This window comes from Orycteropus afer, unplaced genomic scaffold, assembly GCF_000298275.1.
Source record: "Orycteropus afer afer isolate SDZICR_OR568_19922 unplaced genomic scaffold, OryAfe1.0 scaffold00164, whole genome shotgun sequence".
Lineage (NCBI taxonomy): Eukaryota > Metazoa > Chordata > Mammalia > Tubulidentata > Orycteropodidae > Orycteropus > Orycteropus afer.
In genome coordinates, this window is record NW_006921751.1 from 5,718,959 (window position 1) to 5,743,945 (window position 24,987).

At 39.5% G+C, this 24,987-nt stretch overlaps 1 protein-coding gene across 1 annotated transcript in view; it reads left to right on the forward strand.

Moving 5' to 3' along the window:
• The window catches only part of PIGK (phosphatidylinositol glycan anchor biosynthesis class K), a 202,580-nt gene extending 198,400 nt beyond the window's left edge, over positions 1–4,180 (forward strand). The window contains 1 exon segment of the mRNA XM_007946505.1: positions 4,064–4,180. Coding sequence (XP_007944696.1) covers positions 4,064–4,180 — 117 coding nt within the window.
• Positions 4,181–24,987: the final 20,807 nt, after the last annotated feature.

Sequence of the window (24,987 nt, forward strand, 5' to 3'; positions counted from 1 at the left end):
AAGAAGGGCTGCTTATGCACAGGGAGACAGCTCAGGGGGCAGGAGTGCATGGAGGGATGGACACAGGGAAGAGGTAACTATCGGGAGGAAGTGGGAGGGAAGCTGTTGCATTGTGGTAAATTGTGGTCAATGTCATGAGACAATGTGTATGTGAACTGCTGTATGGAAAGTGAATTTGCTCTGTAAATTTTCACCCAAGTCACAATTAAAAAAAAAAAACCACATCCTTGCAGTAGTGGGCTTTCATTCATTTTTAGAGGTGTGTGTTACTATGCCTATTTTACAGAAATTCAGAGTGGAGAAGTGACTTGTACAAATAATATAGGCCTGTGAAGCCTGTATTGAAGCAAAGGCTTGACTTCAAATCCTTTGTAAATCCCACACTCTTTGAACCATACCCACCATGCCCTGATTTATGTTTTGATTTTAATTTTCAAAATTACACATATATGCTTAAAGCAAATAATAGCTAAGAGGAAAAGCACTAGATGTCCTGGCTCTGTAAGGGAAAACAAACTGTAAAATGTGGATACCTCTAATAGTTGTATGAACGTTTCTTGGAACTAGTTTACATGATGATTAAAGTACAAATCAGTTTACAATTTTTCTTCACTCTGTTATTTTATAAAATATCATTCTCAAAGTATCGTAACTATCCTTACAATCATGGCCACTAATGCACTAAGCAAAGCTCATAATGCGATTATAATAATAACCCTCCAATATCAGGACCATAGTGCAGCTGCTGAAATGACAATTAAATGCAGGAGGACTAGTATGCCTTTTCTTACTGGGAAAAGAAACATACAAGACACGTGGCTGGATGTTGTGGGGTAGGAATGGAGAAAGAAATATTAAATGGATTCAGACAGACTTTGCCCTAGGAAGTTTACAGGGAGCTAAGGATAAAGATAGTTACAATACTAGATAGGTCTAACGGTACAAGGAGTAATAAATCAAATACTGTGAAAATGTAAAGAAGAGATTATATCATCTCTGGTGAGATCTGGAGGGTTGGGTATTTGAGTTGGGTAAGTTTTGAAGAGGCAAGAAGGGAAATGGTGTATTCTGCCTCAAGGGAGTAGTAAAGTGACCAAAGGTACTGTGCACAAAACAGGTATATTTGTTGAATATATGAATGAATTAGTATTTGTTCTTCCACTAATTTGCTCAGTATAATACATGTCTTGTAGGTGCTAGGAATATAACAATGAACAAGTTAGGAGAAAGGCCCTCTTGGAAATATAGCTAACAAGTGAAAGAGAAAAACCAATAAACTAATGAAAATGTAAGATGAGAAAGACTGTTAAGCTACTGAATAACTTGGGTGAGGAGAGATAGTTGTAGGTCTCTTTGAGGAAGCAAAATGTAAATTGAAAGTGACTTTTGAAAGAGCCACTTTGGGACATTTATTCTGTTTGAAATCTTTACCATTGTTGGTTATACCAATATATTTAATTTGGTTAAACTGTTGTTGTTAGATTCCAATGACTGGGTTCCAACTCATATGAACCGTATATACAATAAAACAAAACACTACTTGGTCCTGTACCACCCTTAAAACCATTGCTATTTTTAGCCCACTGTTGCAGCCATTCTGTCAATCCATCTCATTAAGGGTCTTCCTCTTTTTCACTGATCCTCTACTTTACCAAGCATTATGTCCTCCAAGGACTGGTCTCTTCTGATAGCATGTCCAAGTACATGAGACGAAGTCTGCCATCTTTTCTTTTAAAGAGCATACTGGCTGTACTTCTTCCCAGATAGATTTTTTTTTTTCTGGCACTCCATGGTATATTAATATTCTTCTCCAGTGGCATAATTGAAATGTATCAAGTCTTCTTTGGTCTTTCTCATTCATGTCCAGCTTTCTCATGCATGTTGTTGTTTTGTTGTGATTGTTAGGTGCCATCATGTCATCTCCGACTCATAGCAACCCTGTGCTCAGCAGAACAAAACACTGCCTCGTCCTGTGCCAGCCTTACCATCTTTGCTGTACCTGAGCCCATCATTGTAGCCACTGTGTCAGTCCATCTTGTTGAGAGCCTTCCCCTTTTACATTGACCTTCCACTTTACCAAGGATGATATCCTTCTCCAGGGAATGGTTCCTTCTGACAACGTGACCAAAGTAGGTGAGACGAAGTCTGACCATTCTTGCTTCCAAGGAGCATCTGGCTGCACCTCTTCCAGACAGATTTGTTAGTCCTTTTAGCCATCCATGGTACTCTTAGCATTCTTCTCCAACACCACAACTTAAAAACATCAACTCTTCTTTGATCTTTTCTTATTCATTGTCCAGCTCTCACATGCATTAGAGGTGATTAAAAATACCATAGCTTGGGTTAGGTGGATCTTAGTCTTCAAGGAGACATCTTTGCTCTTCAGCACTTGAAAGAGGTCTTTTACAGCAGATTTACCCAATGCAATACATCATCTGATGTCTTGACTGCTGTTTCCATTGGTATTGATTGTAGAATCAAGTAATATGAAGTCCTTGACAACTTCAGTGTTTTCTCCATCCATTTATTGGACCAGTTGTGAGGATTTTTGTTTTCTTTATATTGAGGTGTAATACATACTGCAGACTGTAGTCTTTAATCTTCATCAGTAGGTCCTTCAAGTCATCCTCATTTACAGCAAGCAAAGTTGTGTCATCTGTGTATTGCAGGTTGTTCGTGAGTCTTCCTCCAATCCTGATGCACATTCTTCATCATATAATCCAGCTTCTTGGATTATTTACTCAGTGTACAGATTGAATACGTATGGTGAAAGGCTACAACCCTCATGCACTCCCTTCCTGATTTTAAACCATGCCTTTGTTCTGTTTGAAAGCCTCCTGGTCTATGTACAGGTTCCTGATGAGCATAATCAAGCGTTTTGGAATTCCCTTTGTTCTCAATGTTATCTATAATTTGTTATGATCCACACAATAGAGTTCCTTAACATAGTCAATAGAACATGAGTAAACATCTTTTTGGTATTCATATCTTTCATCCAAGATCCATCTGACATCAGCAATGATATCCCTCGTTCCACATTCTCTTCTGAATCCAACTTGCATTTCAGGAAGCTCTGTGTCAATATAGTGCTGCAACCATTTTTGAATTATCTTCAGTAAGATTTCACTTGTATGTGGTATTAATGATATTGCTTGATAATTTCCACATTCTGTGGGATCACCTTTCTTTGGAATGGGTACAAGTATGGATCTCTTCTGGTCAGTTGGCCAAGTAGCTGTCTTCCAAATCTCTTGGATTTGCATATGAGGTAGTTAAAAACACCATGGCTTGGGTCATGTATACCTTAGTCCTCAGAGTGACATGTTACCGTTTTAACAGTTTACAAAGGTCTTTTGCAGCAGATTTGCCCAAAGCAATACATCATTTGATTTCTCAACTGCTGCTTCTGTGAGTAATGATTATGGATCCAAGGAAAATGAAATCCTTGGTGATCTCAGTCTTTTCTGCTCATCAGGGTTTTTCCTATTGGTCCAGTTGTGAGGATTTTTGTTTTCTTTACATTGAGGTGTAATCCATATTGAAGACTGTAGTCTTTGATCTTCACCAGTAAGTGCTTCAAGTCTTCTTCAGTTTTAACAAGCAAGGTTTTGTCATCTGCATATTGCAGGTTGTTAATGAGTCTTCCTCCAATCCTGATGCCAAGTTCTTCTTCATGTAGTCCAAATTCTCAGATTATTTGCTCAGTGTACAGATTGAATAAATATGATGAAAGGATACAACTCTGACGTACATGTTTCCTGATTTGAAACCCTGCAGTACCCCCTTTTTCTGTTCAAACAACTTCCTCTTAATCTATGTACGGGTTCCTCCTGTGTACAATTAAGTGTCCTAGAAATCCCATTCTCATAATCTTACCCATAATTTGTTAGGATCTACACAGTCAAATGCCTTTAATAGTCAATAAAACACAGGTAAACATCTAAATTACTATTATTTCTCTTTAAATACACTTGGTGAAATTTCTGTACTTCATCAGTATTTGCTTTATTACTTGTTGAATTTTTATACTTATTAAATTTACTATGTCATTCTTGTTTTGCAGAAACCGAAGCTGAAAGATTGGCATCCTCCTGGGGGTTTTATTCTGGGATTGTGGGCACTCATTATCATGATTTTCTTCAAAACTTATGGAATCAAGCATATGAAGTTCATTTTCTAGACTCATTGATTTATAAGGAAGACTACATAAAAAACTGTGGCCTTTTATAATAATATATGGCACTGTATGTTTTTTTAATATATTGCCCTTGTGTGAATTGACAAAAAGTATAAGGAAACTCAATTTGGGTGAACTATTGATTTTGTAACTTAAAGAATAATCAGATTGTAGTTTAATTGCTTTAATGGCACTGAATATGTTTTGATTTTCTGTTTTTTATTGTGTGTTGGGGTAATAGATTAGCATATATTTGTTGATTCTTTTTAAAAATAATGGTTTACCCTTACCCTATTTTCGTTAGAAAAGAAAAAAAAATGAAAACATTATATTCTCACTAGTAGAGGTAACTTCTGTTAATGTTCACATATGACCTCTCAATCCTTTTTCTATGCCTTTTTGTTTGTTTTTCCAAAATCACAGATCATACGGAGTATGCCACTTTGAAACATTGCTTTTCATTTTACAATATATAAACCTTTTCCTTCACCTTAGTTATTCTTCGGGAACCCATTGTTAACAGCTCCATAGAATCCATTGTGTGAATGTACAGTAGTTCATTAAACTCTCTTCTGCTGTTAGCCACTTTTCCCAGTATTTTCCTTTAGTTCATTTTTTAATGTGTACTATTGTACTGTCAGGCACTTAAGGAATTCTGCAGTTCTAATTATAAGTAAATATGAAAAACGAGTTTTCTAAGCTATGGTAGAGGAGCACTGGTGGTGTAGTGCCTAAGGCATTTGACTGCTAACCAGAAGCCACTCCTCGGAAGGAAGAAGGGGGCAATCTACTTCCATAGTGATGCTGCCTCGGAAACCCAAGCAGGGGTTGCTATGAGTAGGGATTGACTTAACGACAGCGAGTTTGGTTTTTTGGTTTTGAGCTATGATACTGACAGTCTCCAAGACCTTTTTTGCTGTCAGTTTATCTGGAAAATTTAAGACATTTTGGAATTTGAAATATTGACTGCTCAATAGAAACAAACCTCATTATTTTTCTTTTCTAAGCATGATTCTCTAAAATTAGTCACTTCTACAGTTGCTACCTTGAAAAAGACAGTCAAAAGCAATTGTATTTCATTCTGTTTAAGGTAAACCTTGCCAACTGGCTGGATCTACACTTTAACCCTGTAGCGTGATTGACTTGCCTGGAAAATTTAACCTTTACAGCCCTGCCTTCATATTTGACCAGTGAATTATGCCTCCTTGTTGTCTTTGACAAGAGGCAAGGGCTGATGTCCCCATCTCTGAATATTTTAGCCTACCAGCCATCTTTGCATCTTTCTGATAGCTGGAAATAATATAGAGTTTGTGCTTTGAGATCAACCCTGATGTTGTTCTTTCTTTTCAAAACTTTGCATATGAAAGGGCAAAAATCTGAAAGGTCAGTATTGATGTCTCAGGGGCTACCTTTACATGTTTTATTCAGGAACTTATGTGTTAACCTTTATTTATTGCTAAGATCTCTTTTATAACTATTATTAACACTGAGAAGACATTCCTTCTTCTACAATGAAACCTCCTAAATTAAAACTACTTAGTAATGGTTTTTCTTTTAGCACTTAATATATTACCCATTAGTTGCATACAAATTAGTCATACTTTCCCAGGTAGAAGATTAACTATGCTATTTCCTAAGTTAAAACAAATAAAAGAGGCTTTTGCTAGCTCTGAATCTTTAATTGATATGTTTATTGGTATAGTATATAAATGAAGAAGGAAATGTTTTAATTATATAGGGAAAGATGGTTTTGTGCATAGAAAATGACGGAGGACCTTAAATTTGAATAGCCTGATCACTGTACAGCTAAGAGACAAAAAGATTTAACATGACTTCCTCCAAGCACACAAAGTTATGAACATCATGGTGGGGCAAAGATACTGAGAGTGGCAAAGGAAGTCTGATTGTTCTCAAGCCAAAGTAATTTAGTTTGAACATAATGAAACATCCTGATGGTGAAGACTGCTGGAAAGTAAAAGAATTCCTCATCAGAGGTTGTTGAAGGCACCCTTCTTAGGTAAAACCAAGCTGGGAAAAGTAATGCTGGATATATTATATAGGATTAATTTTGCCCAGGCAGTATTTCAAAGGGCAGTTATTTCTCTCTGTTTCATTATTGAATTTTCAGAATATAGTTAAAGCAGAAAGCTTAAAATATGTTAAATGTTTGGCTCATAACCATAATATTTTTGCCTAAGGTATATTCTGCCTTCAGTAGTAAGTAAATCCTCTGCATGTGATGAGTATATTTAGGAAATACTTTAAGTACAATTAAATGGTCCAGGCTTTAAATGATAACATAAAAGCACATCTTTAATAAATTTCACTTGAAACATAAAGAGCTGAACAATGGAAAGGTTTTTCCCTTCTGACAGTATTGTCGAGAGATGAGATAATGTTATGATTAAATACTTTGGAAATTGTAAATATATGGTGGCATTATTGTTCTCTTTCTGTTCAGGAAGACACCGTGGGGAAGATAATAGAGACAGTATCCCTCTTTTTGTTGTACTTATTTACCTTTCTAAGCTATTCAATGTGATTCTTAACTCTCTCTGGCATTCTTTTTCTCCTCCCCCACTGTGTCCTTCAGAGAAAAAAGAAATATAGATAAATGGATCCCAGCAGACATGTCCTGACATTGGGGGAGGGACAGGGTATAATGATGCCATCCTATGAAAGCAGCTTGCCTGAGAAACCAAATGATGTGATTTCAAAATTATAAAACACGTTCACTTTCAGTTATGAACAGGATGTGCAGTTTGGATGCAAAGCTGATTAATTTGAATCAAGAAAAATTAGAATTAAATACAAAAAAATAATGCATGCATTTATGGTTTCAATTTTTATATATCCGCAGCTAGTTGAAAATGATGATTCCCACAGCAAGCATAACTCAGCTCATTTCTGCTTACTGAGTATTTTCTACTATGGTATATATTGATAACGTTTTTTCCATTATGTATGTTGTATAGCAGAGTTACAGTTACTGTGGGGATCATAATTTGGAATTTTGACTTTTGTGTTTGTAGAATCTTTACAACAAAATGTTGAATTAACAGAACTTTTATTAGTTGATTATTAGTTGATTATTCCAAAATTAAGCCCATCTGTAGAAGATACTGTTTAACTTATGAAAGAAATATTTTATAAACATACCACAAACTATGGCTATAAAATAATGAGATCAGTCACCATTTTGGTTTATGGTACAGCCTCTTTACTTTACTGTCACATCTCATACCTGTGGGCATTTCAACAAAGAAAGTATTCTCCAATATTGCTATTCTGTTGCTGGCTGCTCTTTGTACCTATCTGTGAAGTTAACTACCTGCTACTTAAAGATGGGAAAGCCTTTCAATTAATGGTTAGCATACCTTGGTGGTAACTTTTATTTTTTTCTAATGTGAAGGATTTATTGGTTTGGAAATGTGCTATGAAATATTTGGTTTAATTAACTATATAGACCCTTGAGTAACAAAATTGCTACAGAGGGAGTTGTAACCAAGAACAAGTTATTAAAAACGCACTTACTTCAAACATGAAAAAGTGGTCATGGCCATTCTTGTTTCACTTGGGTTGCTTGCAGCTTCTGAAATTTTAGGAGACTTTAAGATTTGCCTAGAGTATACCCAATCTCAAGGTATGCCAGGGTGGGGTAAAAGTCATATTAAGTTTTCCCTCTTCTGACAATGGAAGTGCCAGCTCTGACTGTGCTACAGTTTCAGGACCAGCTGGCATGAGCAGTGGAGGTGTCTTTAGTGTCATTAAATAAGGTGACAGATACGAAGCACGTCACACAATGGCTGGCACATAAAGTTCAACATTTTGATCTTTGTTGGACAGAACTAAACCAATATCTTGTTTTTAACATCCACTAAGACCCACCGGCTTAATGGCCACACTGTAAAGAACATTAGTCTTGCACTCTACTAACCTGTTTGTAGTTGCTAAAAAGACAAGGAGGCCACATATTCTGACCTCCTAGAACCCCACAAGAGGAAGGCAGAATCACCATCAATAGCCCAAAGCCTATTACTACAAGGCCAGACATGCTGCTTCCTTCTAGCCCTTTCACCAACTGTTCCTCCCAAAGCACCACCACCTCTTTCCTGGCCACACAGAACTCACAGATTATGGGGTTTATTCGGGAAGCACCAGGCTACAATTCAAGTCAGGAACACACTCAGTCTCTCTCCCAGCCCACCATCTCACAGCCAAAAGTCTCTCTCCCAACAGTGCATGCCCCTCGGTGTCTCATTCAGCACTGCGTGTCTCTTGAGTCTCTCCCAGCAACGCGTGTCTCTTTTAGCAGCATGTGTCTCTTTCAGCAGCACGTCTCTCGCAGGAGTGCCTCCTTCCTCAGCAGCAGTCAGAGAGAGTTCTGCCTCTAGGAGGCCTCCTTTTGAGCCCGGCAGAGTGGTCAAACTAGCCAATCATAGCATCAGAACTCTAAGCACCTGAGAGAGAGTGGGAACCTCCCAGAACATTGTTTTGTGCCACTCCCAACAGAAATACTCCAGGTGGACAACTTTAGCAATCAGGAGCTCCTCAGTTGCTCATAGCAAATCCCACCTTGGAGTTTACAGACTTATGGGTAGAAAAGCCACATTAAGTAATTTACTACTCCGCGGTAGTAGACATCATTTTTAGGTAAAAGTTTTTACTTTCAACACGCTATCCACAGTTTCAATACACTGACTCCCTTCCCTGTTTTCATCTCCCCACCCCCTATTTTTCAAATTTACCCAGCCTTAGTTTTCAATTATCTTCTTTCCACAATCCATCACTTTGTTGGAATCACACCCTTTACCATGTATTAACTGTCCCCAACTCTAGACCCTAGATCATCTGGTTAATATTTCAGTCTACATTTCTCCTTTATTCCTCCAAGACAATGGCCAATTTCTTTTCCCATCTCATGTTTGAACATTTTTAGTTTTAGATGATAAAAACCAAACTAAAATTAAGCTCATGAGGGGATTTGCTGGAGGGATAATAAACCTGTTGAATTGACGACTCATAGCAACCTTACAGGACAGAATAGAGCTGCCTCATAGGATTTCCAAGGCTATAAATCCTTAAAGCAGACTGCCACTTCTCCCACAGAGCGGCTTTGGGTTTGAACCAACAGCCTTTTGACTAGCAGCTGTAATAGGGGAAAAGAGACCCCAGATTGAAAAAGGTTCAATAGAGACATTCTTATTAGGCCTTGGATAGGACAAAGACAAAACAAAGTTTGTCTACTAGGATGAGGGAAACCATCTGCATGTACACAGTACAGAAAGCTGAATGGACTCCACTGAGACATGGCCAAGAGCTAATTATATGATTGAAAAAAACAGAGAACCATCACAAAATCATGATCGGTGGCAGATGGATTCATTGCTGTTGCAGGCAGGACTACAGAAAAAGGGACAAGACCATGGTTGGGAGTTGAAGATAGAAAAGAGTTACAGGATTGTTTCTGGACCTTGACTACCTGGCTAGTTGGTTGTTCAGATAGGATGTCATGACTATGCAGCCTGAGTCTTAGCCACAAGGTGGCTACCAAACAATCCCAAAACCCCAACTTTAAATCAGAAAAGGACACACTCAGGCAAGTTCCCTAGTTCTTTGTGTAAGTAAAATCTACCAACCATACTCCTGAAGACAAACTGCCCCTCCCTAGCTTTGTCCTAGAACATGTCTCTGCATAGCCACACTGCTGGTTTAATGGTCAGAAAGAAGTCAAATGGCGTTTGAAACTTACGTCAAGCCTCAAAATGGAGTTGGAGGTCCCACTGCAGATCACAGCCTTCCACAAACCCAAGTCCTTTAGAATTTAAGCACTGCTATACAGCTGAGTACTCAACCACTCTGATACCAGGGCTTCTCAGAGGGATGATGTTGTTGTTATGTGCCGTTGAGTCGGACCCGACTCATAGCGACCCCTCCTTGGGTTTCCGAGGCAGTATCACTACGGAAGTAGATTGACCCATCTTCCTTCCGAGGAGTTGCTGGTGAGTTTGAACCACCAGCCCTTTGGTTAGCTGTCCAGTGCCTTAGGCACTATGCTACCAGAGGACCCCCATATAGAGGGATATTAGAATATCCCATATGATCTTTGGGAAAGGAGTTTGATCTGAGACTCAAGAGGAATGGCATATCACGTGGATTCTCTTCTCTCAGCACATTCCCTGGAAACTGACTTTCTCACAGGGCTGGTAACTCCAGAGCCTCGTGTTCCATACTTCTATCACCAAAGACAAGTTAGTTACTCTTGTCCTTTAATTCAAGTTCTAAAAACCTGTGAAAGAACTGATTAACCTTTTCAGTATCAGGTTCTCCTGGCCAGAGGATCATGCCCATGTAAGCACACAATGCTTGTATTAGCAGTCATCCTGGAGAAGGAGGGATCATAGGAGCTAGGCAGTCACCCTTTGGCTTTAACTAGTTGCTGTGGAGTTGATTCCAACTCAAGCAGCCCCTGTTTGTCAGAGTAGAACTGCAGAACTGTGCTCCATAGGGTTTTTAATAGCTAATATTTTGGGAGTAGATCACTTGGCCTTTTTTCCAAGGTGCCTCTGGGCGGTTCCAACCTCCAGCCTTTCCGTTAGCATCAATAATTTGTACCACCCAGGGACTCCTTTATTGCTTTCTTCTACTAACTTGCTGTACAACCTGGGATCCAAGAAGCAGTAATAGCACCTTGGTGTTTGCTAGAAATGCAGAATCTCAGGACCTGCCTCACATTTACTGGATCAGAATCTGCATTTAAACAAGATCCCAACGTAATTCATATGCACCATAAGTAGGAGCACAGATCTACTACACCTCATTGGACCAAACAACTCAATTTATCTTCTAAAAGGAGATTGTAAAAGAAGATTACAAACACACACTTAGAAAACAAACAGCCATGAGTAGCATATTTTATGGGTTAATTGACAGCATCATTTTCAACTTCCAGTCAGAACTTTTAAGACTGTGAACTACTCTCATTGTAATTATTTTTAAACTTTTGAGGTTTTTTCAAAATGCAATAAATGCTTAAATTTGGGCATCAATTCAGTGTTTACTGTGGTGTGGTGGTGGTGGTTATGTGCCGTTGAGTTGGCTCCGACCCCAGTGACCCTATGTACAGCAGAATTAAACACTGCCCGTTCCCTTGCCACCTTCACAATCCTTGCTATACCTGAGCCCATCATTGCAGCCACTGTGTCAACCATCTCATTGAGGGCCTTCCCCTTTTTCACTGACCCTCCACTTTACCAAGCATTATATCCTTCTCCAGGGAATGGTCCTTTCTGACTACATGACCAAAGTAGGTGAAGCCGTTGTTGCTTCCAACAAGCATTCTGACTGCACTTCTTTCAGGACAGATCTGTTAGTTCTATTAGCAGTCCATGCATGGTACTTTCAGCATTCTTCGCCAGCACCACAACTTGAAAGCATCAACTCTTCTTCTGTCTTTCTTATTCCTTGTCCATCTCTCACATGCATGTGAGGCGATTGAAAACACCATGGCTTGGGTTAGGCACACCTTAGTCTTCAAAGAGACATCTTCACTCTTAGCACTTTAAAGAGGTCTTTTGCAGCAGATTTGCCCAGTGCAATACATCGTCTGATTTCTTGACTGCTGCTTCCATTGGTGTTAGTTGTGGAACTGGTGGTTGGTAAATTCTTTGACATTCCTCTCAACTCCCTTCCCTTAAGTATAGGCTGACCTTAGTGACTTAATTCTAAAAGTAAAATGTGGTGTGATGCCCAGGTTAGGCCATAACAGATGATATAGCATACATACTAGCTCTCTCTCTGAAGATACTTGCTCTTGGAACACAGATACCCATTCTGAAAAAGCCAAAGCCACATGGAGAAACCATGTACATAGGTGTTCTGGAAACAACCTCACTTTAGGTCCCAGTCAATGTTGTTGTTGTTATTTGCCATAGAGTCGGCCCCGACTCCTAGCGACCCCTCCTTGGGTTTCTGAGGCAGTTATCACTATGGAAGTAGGATTGCCCAACCTTCCTTCCGAGGAGTGGCTGGTGGGTTTGAACCGCCAGCCTCCTGGTTAGCAGTCAAGTGCCTTAGGCACTATGCTACCAGAGGTCCCAGTCAATAGCCAGCATCAACCTCCAGGAATGTGAGGGTAGGAGCCTTTTGATGTTTTCTGGCTGCAACCATATGAAAGACCCCAAATAAGAACCATCTAACGTGTGACTGCTAACCAGAAGGCTGGCAGTTCAAACTCACCAGCCACTCCTCGGAAGGAAGATTGGGCCATCTACTTCCATAGTGATACCATCTCAGAAACCCAAGGAGGGGTCTCTGTGAGTTGGGTCCTACTTGATAGCGTGTAACAACAACAACAACAACAATTTACCTCTAGAACCATGAGAGAAAATACTAGAAAAGATTATTATTTTGTGCCATGTTTAGAGTGGTTTGTTGTGCAACAAGTTACTAAAACTGTCCTAGTGAAAATGCATCAGACTTACACTCTTAGAAATTAAAACAGTTTTTACTGAAGGATACAAAAACAAAACATTTCGTGAAATGGGAAGATAAGCACCTAAGCAAGAGGCTGCAGAGTGTGTTCCAAATTGCACAGAGAGAGCAGTTTATATTAGGTGAAACAAACAATAGGACTGTGTTTCACAGGCACAGAAGAGGGAAGGGGAAGATGGCAGAAAGTGAATAAGGGTTTGTTAAACTGTAATCTTAAACTTTTCAACATCAGTTAACATCCTGAGATTTGTTACATCCTGAAGTTTGTTTAACAAGGCGTTCTATTGAGCATAATTAAGTCAATGTTCTGGTCACAGTTGCAGCCTGCCTTCCCCCTTATCTTAAGGTAACATGCTTATACTTTCATGGATTTACAGAGTCAACAGGAATGGAACATAGATCTCAGTGAATAAAGTCTAATTTGGGGAAGTAAGGAGATCAGAACCGAGACTTGGTTAACTGATGTTTGCTTCATCTTGGTTACAGAGTTATGAGACAGCTACAGGCATACCTCATTTTATTGTGCTTCACAGACAGTGTGTTTGTTACAAATTGAAAATTTCTTGCAACCCTGTGTGGAGCTCTATCAGTGCCATTTTCCAACAGCGTGTGCTCATTTCATGTCTCTGCACATTTTGGTGATTCTCACAGTATTTCAAGTTTTTTCATAATGCTGTTTCATACTTAAAGTACAATATAATGTGAACATAATTTTTTATATGCATTGGGAAACCAAGGAATTCAAGTGACTGACTTCATTGCAATATTCTCTTTATTGTGATGATCTGGAACTGAACCCACAACATCTCTATTTTCTTTTTCTTATTTTACGTTCCAAATCCTCCCTGAATGGACACAGATTTTGAAGGTATTTGTGGCCCACATAAATGCCCACAAAAAGGCATCTACTGCATAGGAAGCTCTTAATAATTAGGTGGACAAAATTATGTACTCTGCGTTTGTCAGACAGCCTCTTTCCTCAGCCACTGTAGTACTGGCTCAATTGGCCCGTGTACAAAGTGGCGATGGGGGTAGGGATGAAGACTATGAAAGCACTCAACAACTTGGACTTCCCCTTAGCAAAGCTGATCTGATTACTACTACCTCTGAGTATCAAACTGACAGCAGCAAATACCAACATGCATCCCCAGTATGGCACAGTTCAATGGAGGGATCAGCCTACCATCTGATGGTAGGTTGATTCTGTTGGGCTTCTTTTATTATAGAGGGGGCAGAAATTCATCCTCACTGGAATAAACACATATTCTGGATATGGATTTCTATTCCCTGCTCTTAAAGCTCTGTCAGTACTACCATCCATGGATTCACAGATGCCATGTTCACCATCACAACATTCTGCACATCACTGAACCTAATCAAGGAACTCATTGCACAGCAAAGGAAGTACAGCAATAAGCTTATGTCCAGGGAGTTATCTGTGCTTACCACATAACCCAGAAGTGGCTGGACTAATTGAAAGGTAGAATGACTTACTGAGGACTTAGTTACGGGACCATTAGGGAGTCCTATCATGCACTCTTAAGAGTGCATGGATCTGAGAACCAAGGGGTAGAAAAGGAAGCGAATTTTCTCACTATTACATCTCCTGATTCTTTCACAGACTCTGTCTCCTGTTCTGGCAATGTTGAGCTTTCCTAGCTCAAAGAAGATCTAGCCCCCAATGGGAGAACACAGTGGTTCCAGTGAGTTTGAAAGTAAGATCACCACTCTGCCATTTTGGGTTCCTTATGTCACTGAATCAAGAGGTCAAAAATAAGGAGTTACTCTTTTGGCTGGAGTAATGGATCACAATTATCAAAGGGAACCTTAGTTGCTGCTGCACATTGAAGACGAGGATTTGTGTGGAATCCAAGGGATTTTCTGAGGTGCCTATAGTAGTTCTATGCCCAATAATAAAGGTTAATATAACTTTTAACCTACAACAACCAAAAAAGGCAGGACAATTGAAGACTCAGACCCTTCTGAATGAAGACCACCAGATAAAGAACCTGGCCAACGTTGGTACTGGGTAAGAGCAAGGGAAATATGGAGTGGGTAATAAGTAGAAAAAGAAAGCAAGGGATATTAACTATGTCCTTGTAGCTAACTCCAGAAATGAGGACTGCAATAGCTTTGCATATTTTCTCTTTGTGTGTTAGATGTTCCCTTGTGCTAGCCATTTACTTCTCTCTCCTTTTTCTTATTTTAGTTTTTACACAAGTTGGTGGTGGTTAGCCTACGATTTAGTCTTTAGGTAGCACAATATTCAGTGGTACTGTGATGGAATTTGAGGAGTAATTAATATGGTCAGTAATGGAGACAATAGCTGTTGGGACTGCACATCACCCCATTTTGGGGAAAGGGTGAGTATGTATTCATTTGTAAGAAAGATAGTGGTATCTGGTTAGGTGAGAATATAGAGTTGTTTCATTGTTGTACAGAAGCTTAAATGTGTGTAGGAAGTAAATGTGGAAACTGAGTAGCTAACGGAGTTGCTTTAGTTTCCAAGTGCTGCAATAACAGAAATACAAGTTGTGTGCTGTCGAGTCGGCCAAGTAGGTGGCTTTAAAAAACAGAAATTTATTTCTCATAGCTTGGGAAGCTAGAAGCCTGAATTCAGGGCACTGGCTATAATGGAAGGCTCTTTCTCTGTCAACACTGGGGGAAAATCCTGGTCTCTTTCAGCTTCTGTAGTCGCAGTATTCCTCAGTTCCTTGGTGATCTTCATGTGGCATCTATCTTGCTCCATTTGTGCTTCTTGTCTCTGTCTCTGTTGCTCTTTGTAATTTAGAAATAATTAGGTTTATGACACACCCTACACTGATATGGCTCATGAACATAATAAAGAAAACCCTGTTCTCAAATAGGATTACATCCACAAATAGAAGGCTTAGAATCCCAGCACCTATTTTGGGGGGACACAATTCAATCCATAACAGGGGTCTACTACTGCAGTCTTCAATTCATTCTCCCTCAGCTCCAAATCACCTCATTACCTGTTATGTGATAAGGAAGTAGAATCCTTTAAAGAAAGAGTTTTTCCTTTCCAGTGAACACACTATTAAGCTTTGTTAGCAGGACAAAAACCTTCTTTTCCTATTTCTAGAATGTTCCTCACATAAGTTTCTTTCAGTGTTGTGTGTGTGTGTGTGTGTGTTCTGCTGCACTCATAGGCTGGCAACACACTGCACCTTCCTATGGGCTGCTTCATATCAGGGGGTGTGAGTAAAGCACTTCCCCATAGACAGCTGCCCCAAGTACACTTGCCTCTAGTGGCTTTACAGTGGAAGATAGATAATGAGCATATCCCTGAGGACACCTTCCCCCAGCACACAACCTGGGGGCATCTCCACTGTGGAGTACTGCTGGCAGGGCACCTCCACCTAGACCACTTTCCCTGCTTTGCAATAAAGTGTGATTCCTCCTTGAGGGTAGTTTCCTCTAGCACTCCAGAGGGTAACTTTCCAGCAAGTTCTGCTGTGCTCATACCTCAGGAACTTCTCCACCATCCAGTGAGCCATGGTATGTCCTCTCCAGCAATGTCTAGATCTCAGCATTGGGTGTTCTCTCTCAGTCCTTGGGGTGGTGGCTGTGGCTAATATCTGTTACTACTGTATCCTTTATTTTTCTTTATCTCTTACTAGTGAATCCCCTTATTCCAGTTTCTTGCTCATATTACCATGTGATTTATGTCTCCTGATTGGATTTTGACTGATTCACCTCCTCACAGAAACTAAATAGCATTGAATGCTGAGATTCTTGGCCACAGTCATTTAAATTATTCTGATTGTGCCTTGGGGGTTCAAGGAAAAGTCTTCTCGCTGAGAGCAGGCAGTGGTGTCCAGTGGTGGAATTATCACCTTCCATGTCGGAGTCCTGGGTTTGATTCCCAGCCAATGCACCTCATGTGCAGCCACAACTCTCAGTAGAGCCTTGAGTGTTGTGGTGACACTGAATAAGTTTCAGCAGAGCTTCCAGACTAAGATGGAGTAGACAAAAGGGCCTGATGACCTACTTCCAAAAATCAGCCAATGAAAATGCTATCTATCACAATGGTTGATCCCCAACCAAACATAGGGATGGCGCCAGACTGGGCAGCATTTCTTCCAGTGTGCATAGGGTCACGGGGTTGGGAGGGGCACTCAACAGCACCTAACAACAACTACAACTCTGAAAGAGGTTGGAGGCCATTCTTGCGTCCCCCTTCTCATTTTAAAGCATTTCCTAGGAAATTTAAACTAAGGGTTATAAACCATTCATTCAGGGATGGGAATATGACTCTTAAAAAGCAGGTGATTTGCTTTTCTAAACAAATGTTTGCTGTCATATTTTAAATTGTTCATCTCTTGTCTTCTCTATTTAATTTTGTTTGTTTTGTTCTCTAAATGTTTAGCACTTAGAGAGTGTTGCATCCCTTTGACTAATTTTGTTGTGTTTTGTTGTTATGTGCCATCAAGTTGTCACTGACTCATAGTGACCTTATGTACAACAGAACAAAACACTGCCCAGTCCTGTGCCAGGCTCACTATCCCTACTATACCTGAGCCCATTGCAGCAGCCACCATGTCAATCCATCTTGTTGAGGGCCTTCCCCTCTTTTGCTGACCCTCCACTTTACCAAGCATGACATCTTTCTCCAACGAATGGTCCCTTCTGACAATATTACCAAAGTAGGTGAGATGAGGTCTGGCTGATCTTATTTTGAAGGAGCATTCTTCCAGGACAGATTTGTTAGTTCTTTTAGCACTCCACTGTACTTTCAACATTCTTCACCAACACCACAACTCAAAAGCATCAACTCTTCTTTGTTCTTTCTTATTCATAGTCCAGTTCTCACATGCATATGAGACAATTGAAAATACCATGGCTTGGATTAGGCACATCCTAGTCTTTGGCCTCAGGCCTAAGGCAGTCACCTGCCACACACAATGCTGTCAGTTGGAGCCCCAGAGAGCTGGGCTGTCTCTTTCTAGGAGCTCTGGTAGCTTAGTGCCTAAGGTGCTTGACTGCTAACCAGAAAGCTAGTGGTTCAAACTCACCAGCCACTCCTTGGAAGGAAGATGGGGCAATCTACTACCATAGTGATACTGCCTCGGAAACCCAAGAAGGGGTTGCTATGAGTCGGGTCCAACTCAACGGCACATAACAACAACAACAACAACAGTCTTCAAGGAGATATCTTTGCTCTTCAGCACTCAAAAGATGTCCTGACTGCTGCTTCCATTGGCATTGATTGTAGAACCAAATAATATCAAGTCTTTGACAATTTCTCTCTTTTCTCCATCTATTGTGATGCTGCTTATTAGTCCATGTGTGGGAATTTTTGTTTTCTTTACATTGAGGTGTAATCCATACTGCAGACTGTAGTTTTTAATCTTCATCAGTAACTGCTCCAAGTCATCCTCACTTTCAGCAAGCAAAGTTGTGTCATCTGCATATCTCATGTTTAACGAGCCTTCCTCCAATCCTGATACCACGTTCTTCTTCATATAGTTCAGCTTCTCAGATTATTTACTCAGCATACAGGTTGAATAAGTATGGTGAAAGGATGCAACCCTGACACACTCCCTTCCTGATTTTAAACCATGCAGTATCCCTTTGTTCTGTTTGAGCTACAGCCTCCTGGTCTATGTACAGGTTCCTCATGAGTATAATTAAGTGTTCTGGAATTCCCATTCTTCTCAATGTTATCCACAATTTGTTATGATCCACACAATTGAATACCTTTGGATAGCAAATAAAACACAAGTAAACATCTTTCCAGTATTCTTTGCTCTGAGCCAAGATCCATCTGACATCAGCTATGACACCCCTTGCTCTACGTCTTCTAAATCCAGCTTGCATTTCCGGAAGTTCTCTTGTCAGTATACTGCTGCAACCATTATTAGATTATCTTCAGGAAGATTTTACTTGTGTGTGATATCAGTGATATTGTTTGATAATTTCCACATTTTGTGGGATCACCTTTCTGTGGAATGGGTACATATATGGATCTCTTCCAGTCAGTTGGCCCAGGTAGTTGTCTTCCAAATTTCTTGGCATAGCCCAGTGAGTGCCTCCAGCACAGCATCTGTTTGTTGAAACATCTCAATGGGTATTCTGTCAATTCCTGGAGCCTTGGTTTTTGCCAATTCCTTTAGTGCAGCTTCAACTTTTTCCTTCAGTACCATTGGTTCTTGATCATATGCCTCCTCCTGAAATGGATCATCATCTACCAATTCTTTTTGGTACAGTGACTCTGTGTATTCCATCCATCTTCTTTTGATGCTTCCTGCATCATTCAACATATTGCCCATGGAATCTTTCAGTATGGCATTTCAAGGCTTAATTTTTTTCTCCAGTTCTTTCAACTTGAGAAATGGTGAGTGTGTTCTTCCCTTTTGCCTTTCCAACTTCATGTCTTTGCACATTTCATAACTGACTTTGGCTTCTTAAGCTTCTCTTTTAAATTTTCTGTTCAGCTCTTTTATCCTGTCGATTCTTCCATTTGCTTTAGCTACTCTCATTTCAAGGACAAGTTTTAGAGTCTCTTCTGACATCCATTTTGGTCTTTTCTTCCTTTCCAGTCTTTTTAATGGCTTTTTGCTTTCTTCATGGAAGATGTTCTTGATGTCATCCCAAAATTCCTCTGGTTTTCAATCGTTGGTGTTCAAGCCATCAAATCTAATTTTAGCTTGTTTAAAATCATCATTTCAAACAATTTTTTCAGCTACCTGGCTTACTCTTAGTATTCCATTTAATTTTTCCCTTATTGTTTTCACTTTTGAAGTTTTTGTTTGCATTTTCTGCTTTTGCTTTATTCACAACTACATTGCTGAGATTCTAAGCTCCTGATTTTATCATTTCAATTTCTCATTCTTTATCTCAATTTTCCCTAGTTATACCTTTTAATTCCTAAGTTTCTGTTTTTATTTTTTTAACCTGTTTAAATAATATCTTTATTCCTTTTATTTGGTCCTACAGGGTTGCTATGAGTCAGAATCAACTTGATGGCAACAGGTTTGTTTGTTTTTTAGTTACCTTCTCTAATGTCAAGTATTCTGCTATTCCCACCCTCTTTTTCTTTCTTTTTTTGTATTCTGTTTTATAGCATTACTCATAATGAAAGTTAGGTCAATAGTTTCCAAAATCTTTTGCCTCCATCCACAGTAAGAAATACATTTTACATTGTGATTCCATGCATATATATGTGTATGCAGCTATATGAAAGTTTTACAAATAACTTTCCCTTTTTTAGATAATGCAAATTTAACTTTCTCCTCCATTGTATTATAGTTCTTTTTATGGTTTTTCCAGTTATATCTGGCTGTATTTACATCTCCAAATGCCCACCAAACAGAGTCAAGTGAAGGCATGGAGAACCACAGGCAAGGAAGGTGCCCACCAGAGTGGTAGAATTATTAGAGACATCTTTGTACTGACAACGGACTTCCCTACTCCCCATTTCTGATCTAATCTATACACTGTGTCCTTTTTGTTCCAACATTTGTGAATTATGAATACCTTCTATGTGAATGGCTCAGCCTCTGTTTCTAAAGTAATTACAGTGGAGGATGGGCTGTAGGACACTGGTGAAGAGAGATTCAGAAGTGTCTTGAGAATGTGCCATTGAATGGAGAGTACCAGTCACATACAAAGTTTTAAAAGTGGCAGAAAACCCAACACAAATATGCTTAAATAAGAAAAAATATATATGTTCTCAGACTGTTCAGGAGAGCCTTACCTTCAGGCTCAGTTTGATCCAGGACTCAATGACATGCTAAGCTTTATTTCTCTAGCTCCATTCTCAAGGTTGCTCCCCTTGTGGTAGTAAAAATGGCAGCAGAAGTCCCAAACCCTAAAGCACATGAGCTCAGAAGAGCATGTCTCTCTGTATACAGTCATGTTCCCATCCCTAAACCAATGTCTGGAAAGACAGAATTTGCTAATAGGTTTAAGCCAATCAGGGCCTAATTCTGGAATTATGTATGAGACTTAAAACAAACAAACAAACAAAAAATGTTGCCATGCAGTAAGCTCATAGCTACCCCCTAGAGGACAGAGTAGAACCCCATTGGGTTTCCAAGGCTGTAAATCTTTATGAAGCAGACTGTCACATTTTTCTCTCACAGAGTGGCTGTTGAATTTGAACTGCCAACCTCTTGATTAGCCACCGAATTCTGCTAACCGGAAGGCTGGCGGTTCAAACCCACCAGCCACTCCTCAGAAGGAAGATGGGGCAATCTACTTCCTTAGTGATACTGACTCGGAAACCCAAGGAGAGGTCACTATGAGTCAGGTGTGACTTGATGGTACATAACAACAACAACAACATGCTACCAAAACTTCATGTGTATGGAACTAATCCTTATAAACAACATGGTTAAGAGTGGAGGGAATGATTTCTCAAAGAAATATGAGGAAATATGACCTGAAAGTGGGAAAATGTGAGCTGAAGTAGCAACAATGGGTGTTTACTCTCCTGAGCCTCAAGGGCAATGTAGAGACCTGGAATAGTTGTGGAGGGAGAAACTTGTTGACAGGTGGGTACACAAGGGGAGGGGAGCAGCACCTTACGTGGTGGGAACAGCATGTGAGAAGCCCGAAGGTGCCTTGAGTTAACCCATGTAGCTGGCGTTTAAGAACACATATCCAGGAGCAGTGGGAGATAAGACTGGTTCAAACAAGGCTGACTAGGGGACTCCGCATTCCAGGCTAAATAATGAGCATTTGACTGCTAATCAAAAGTCTGCGGTTAAACCCACCAGCCACTCCTCGGAAGGAAGGTTAGGCGATCTATTTCCATAGTGATACCACCTCGAAACCCAAGGAGGGGTCACTGTGAGTCAGATCTGACTCAATGGCAGTGAGGGTTTTTTTTTTTTTAAAAAACTCTAGCTGCTGTTGTTGTTTTGTGCTGTTGAGTTGAACCCGACTCATAGTGACCCCTCCTCGGGTTTCTGAGGCAGTATCACTATGGAAATAGATTGCCCCATCTTCCTTCCGAGGAGTGGCTGGTGGGTTTGAACTGCCAGCCTTCCGGTTAGCAGTCAAGTGCCTTAGGCATTATGCTACCAGAGCTCCCAGCAGGCAGTCAGAATTCAGAGAATGGCCCTGAGCAATGGTTTGTACTTTATGAGATTGATTTTGCATTGAAGGAGAATGCATTGGAGAAAGGTAATCCTGAAAGGTCACAGCAGCCTGGGAAGGACTTAATAAGTGTAAACAGGATCGTGACAGTGAACATGGAGTGAGAAGAGGGGAGAGGAACTGATGCAAAAGCTCTGCGCTCCTCCATTTCACTGCCCCATGAAACTTCTATTTCTGTTGATTTATGCAAGGAAGGCAGAGATCTTTTAATATTTCATTGGATTCAAACAAAGATTAAATCATTCTGGAAAGTTTATTCTTCAGAAGTGAAGAAACCACTCCTTGAGGAAAAAATAAAACCCAACAACAAACAAGCCAATGGTTATACAACTCATTATACAACTATCCCATTAAATGTGTAAATTACTTTGCAAAAATCAAAAGTTGGAATAAAGACTTTTCTACCTCACCAGACAGGCTGTGGAGACCCCCCTACAGGAGAACTCTCTGGTGAGAGTTCCCCTCCTCCCTACCCTAGAAAACCCCAGTCTCAGCACAACATGGGTGTATCAATTAGATTATGAGGACAGAAACTTCTTCATGTTAAGCACAATCATTTTTTTATTTCCTTCTCTCTCTCCCTTTACCAAGAACCTCTGCTTGGATCTAAGCACTGTGATGCACTCTGGAGATAAGGTGATGAATCCCAGCTGGGGCTGATCTCAAGAAGGCTCTATCTAGTGGGGAAGTGAGCCATTTAACAGTACTGGCACAGACATCTCTACCTCGTACAAAGGGAGGAGGGTCAACCCTACATAGTAGGAGGGAAAAAAAAGCTTTATCAGAGGTATCACTTAGTCTTTAGTTTGAACAGATAAGTAACCAGAGATTGTGGGAAAAATGGAAAGGCATTGATTGGGAAGCTTTATCAGAGGTATCACTTAGTCTTTAGTTTGAACAGATAAGTAACCAGAGATGGTGGGAAAAATGGAAAGGCATTGATTGGGAAGCACTTCTGTCAGGTGAATGTTTAACACTGGAGGGTCACAATAACTTTTTGATATCATGGATGTCTAAAGAAATATGTAATTCTTTCCTTGAGAGCATTTTCACAGTGCCTCTCCAGTTTCCTGGATCTAGACAATTGGCTCTGCTTGTGCTGGTATTGAGTCATCTGGTGAAAATCAACATACCATTTTATAGGGTACACAACTTTCATATATTCTTGATTCTTGCAAAATGCTGTGCAGCAGAAATGATACAGGGAACCTCAATTTTACAGAAAACTGAGGTTGAGCCAAGAGTTGAGAGGTACACAGCTAGGAAGAGAGTGGAGGGAGGGTTTGTGAGATGTAATGGTGTTATGGATTAAATTATGTGCCTCCAAAATATGTATTGGAATCCTAATCCCTATACCTGTGGATATAATCCCATTTGGGGATGGGGTTTTCTTTGTCATACTAATGGAGCCCTAAGTGAAGAGATAATGGCTAATAATTTTCCACAACTGACAAAAATGCAAATCTATAGATATAAGAAGTATTTTATGCACCAAAACCAAACCCTTAGATATATCTAGCAAAACTTCAGTACTCCAAGGACAAAGATAAGATCTTACAAGAATCCAGAGACCCTCCAAAGGTATAATAAAATTAATAACAGTAGACTTGTCCATAGCAACATAAATCAGGAATACTATCTGTCAAGAGATGAGAGAAAATCATTATTGATCTAGAATTCTATATCTAGAAAAACCAGGACAAAATAAGGAAGTTTTCAAATGCACAAATCTGAGATTGTTTCCCCACAAATAAAATGCTACCAATGAAACTTCTAAAGGATTTGATTGAGGGGTGGGGTGGGGGAAGAAACCATATAAAAAAAATAGTTGAAAAAAAGAAAAAAAGTAGAGCCTAGAATTAAGTAAGCAAGTATAAATTTAAAAATATATATTATGTATATAAAATAATAAAAATTATTAATCTATGGGATTTAAATAGAGGCTATATTTATAAAGGCTATGATTGATAATTAAAGGGTGTTATGGTCCTCAATTCCATCACTCTATCAGTTTATTGTACTGTGGTGGCTTGGGTGTTGCTGTGGTGCTGAAATCTATGCTACTGGTATTTCAAATACTGGAAGGGTCACTCACAGTGAACAGGTTTTAACAGAGCTTCCAGATTAAGATAGACTAGGAATAAAGATACGGCTTTCTACTTCTGAAAGAATGGACCACTAAAAACCTTATGAATACCAGTGAACCATTGTCTATTATAGTGCCAGGAGATGAATCAGTCAGGCTGGATGGCATTCAAATATGACTGAGCAAGAACTATCTTCTCAAAGGAGAGTAGACTTTAATGATATGGATGTAATAAAACTTTCAGGATCATCATTTGCTGATGTGGCATGACTAAAAATAAAGAAGAAACAGCTGCAAACATTCATTAATAATCAGAATGTAGAATGTACAAAGTATGGATCTAGGGAAATTGGAAGTTGTAAAAATGAATGGAATGCATAAGGATCGATATCCTAGGAGTTAGTGAGCTGAAATGGACTAGTATTGGCCATTTTGAATCAGAAAAAAACATAAGGTTTACTATGCTGAGAATATCAAGTTGAAGAGGAATGGTGTCATATTCATTGTCAAAAAGAACATTTCAAGATCTATCCTGAAGTACCATGCTGTCAATGATAGGATATGCATACAAGGAAGACCAGTTAGTATTACTATTCTTCAAATTTTCACAACCACTAAAGCCAAAGATGAAGAAAGTAAAGATTTTTACCAATTTCAATCTGAAATTGAGCAAACATGTAATCAAGATACATTGATAATTAGTGGTGACTGGAATGAGAATGTTGGAAAAAAAGAAGGATCAGTAGAGAATATGACTTTGATGACAGAAATGACACTGGTGATCACATGATAGAGTTTTGCAGAACAAGTTACTTATTCATAGCAAATACCATTTTCCAGCAACATAACCAGGGGCAATAAAGTGGACCTCACCAGCTGGGATACACAAGAACCAAATCAACTGTGTCCATGGAAACAGATGATGGAGAAGCTCAATATCATCAGTCAGAACAACGCAAAGAGCCAACTGTAGAATAGACCATCAATCACTCATATGCAATTTTAAATTTTAAATTGAAGAAAAGTAAAACAAGTCAATGAGAACTAAAACATGATGTTGAGTACATCATACCTGAATTTAGAGACCATCTGAAGAATCAGT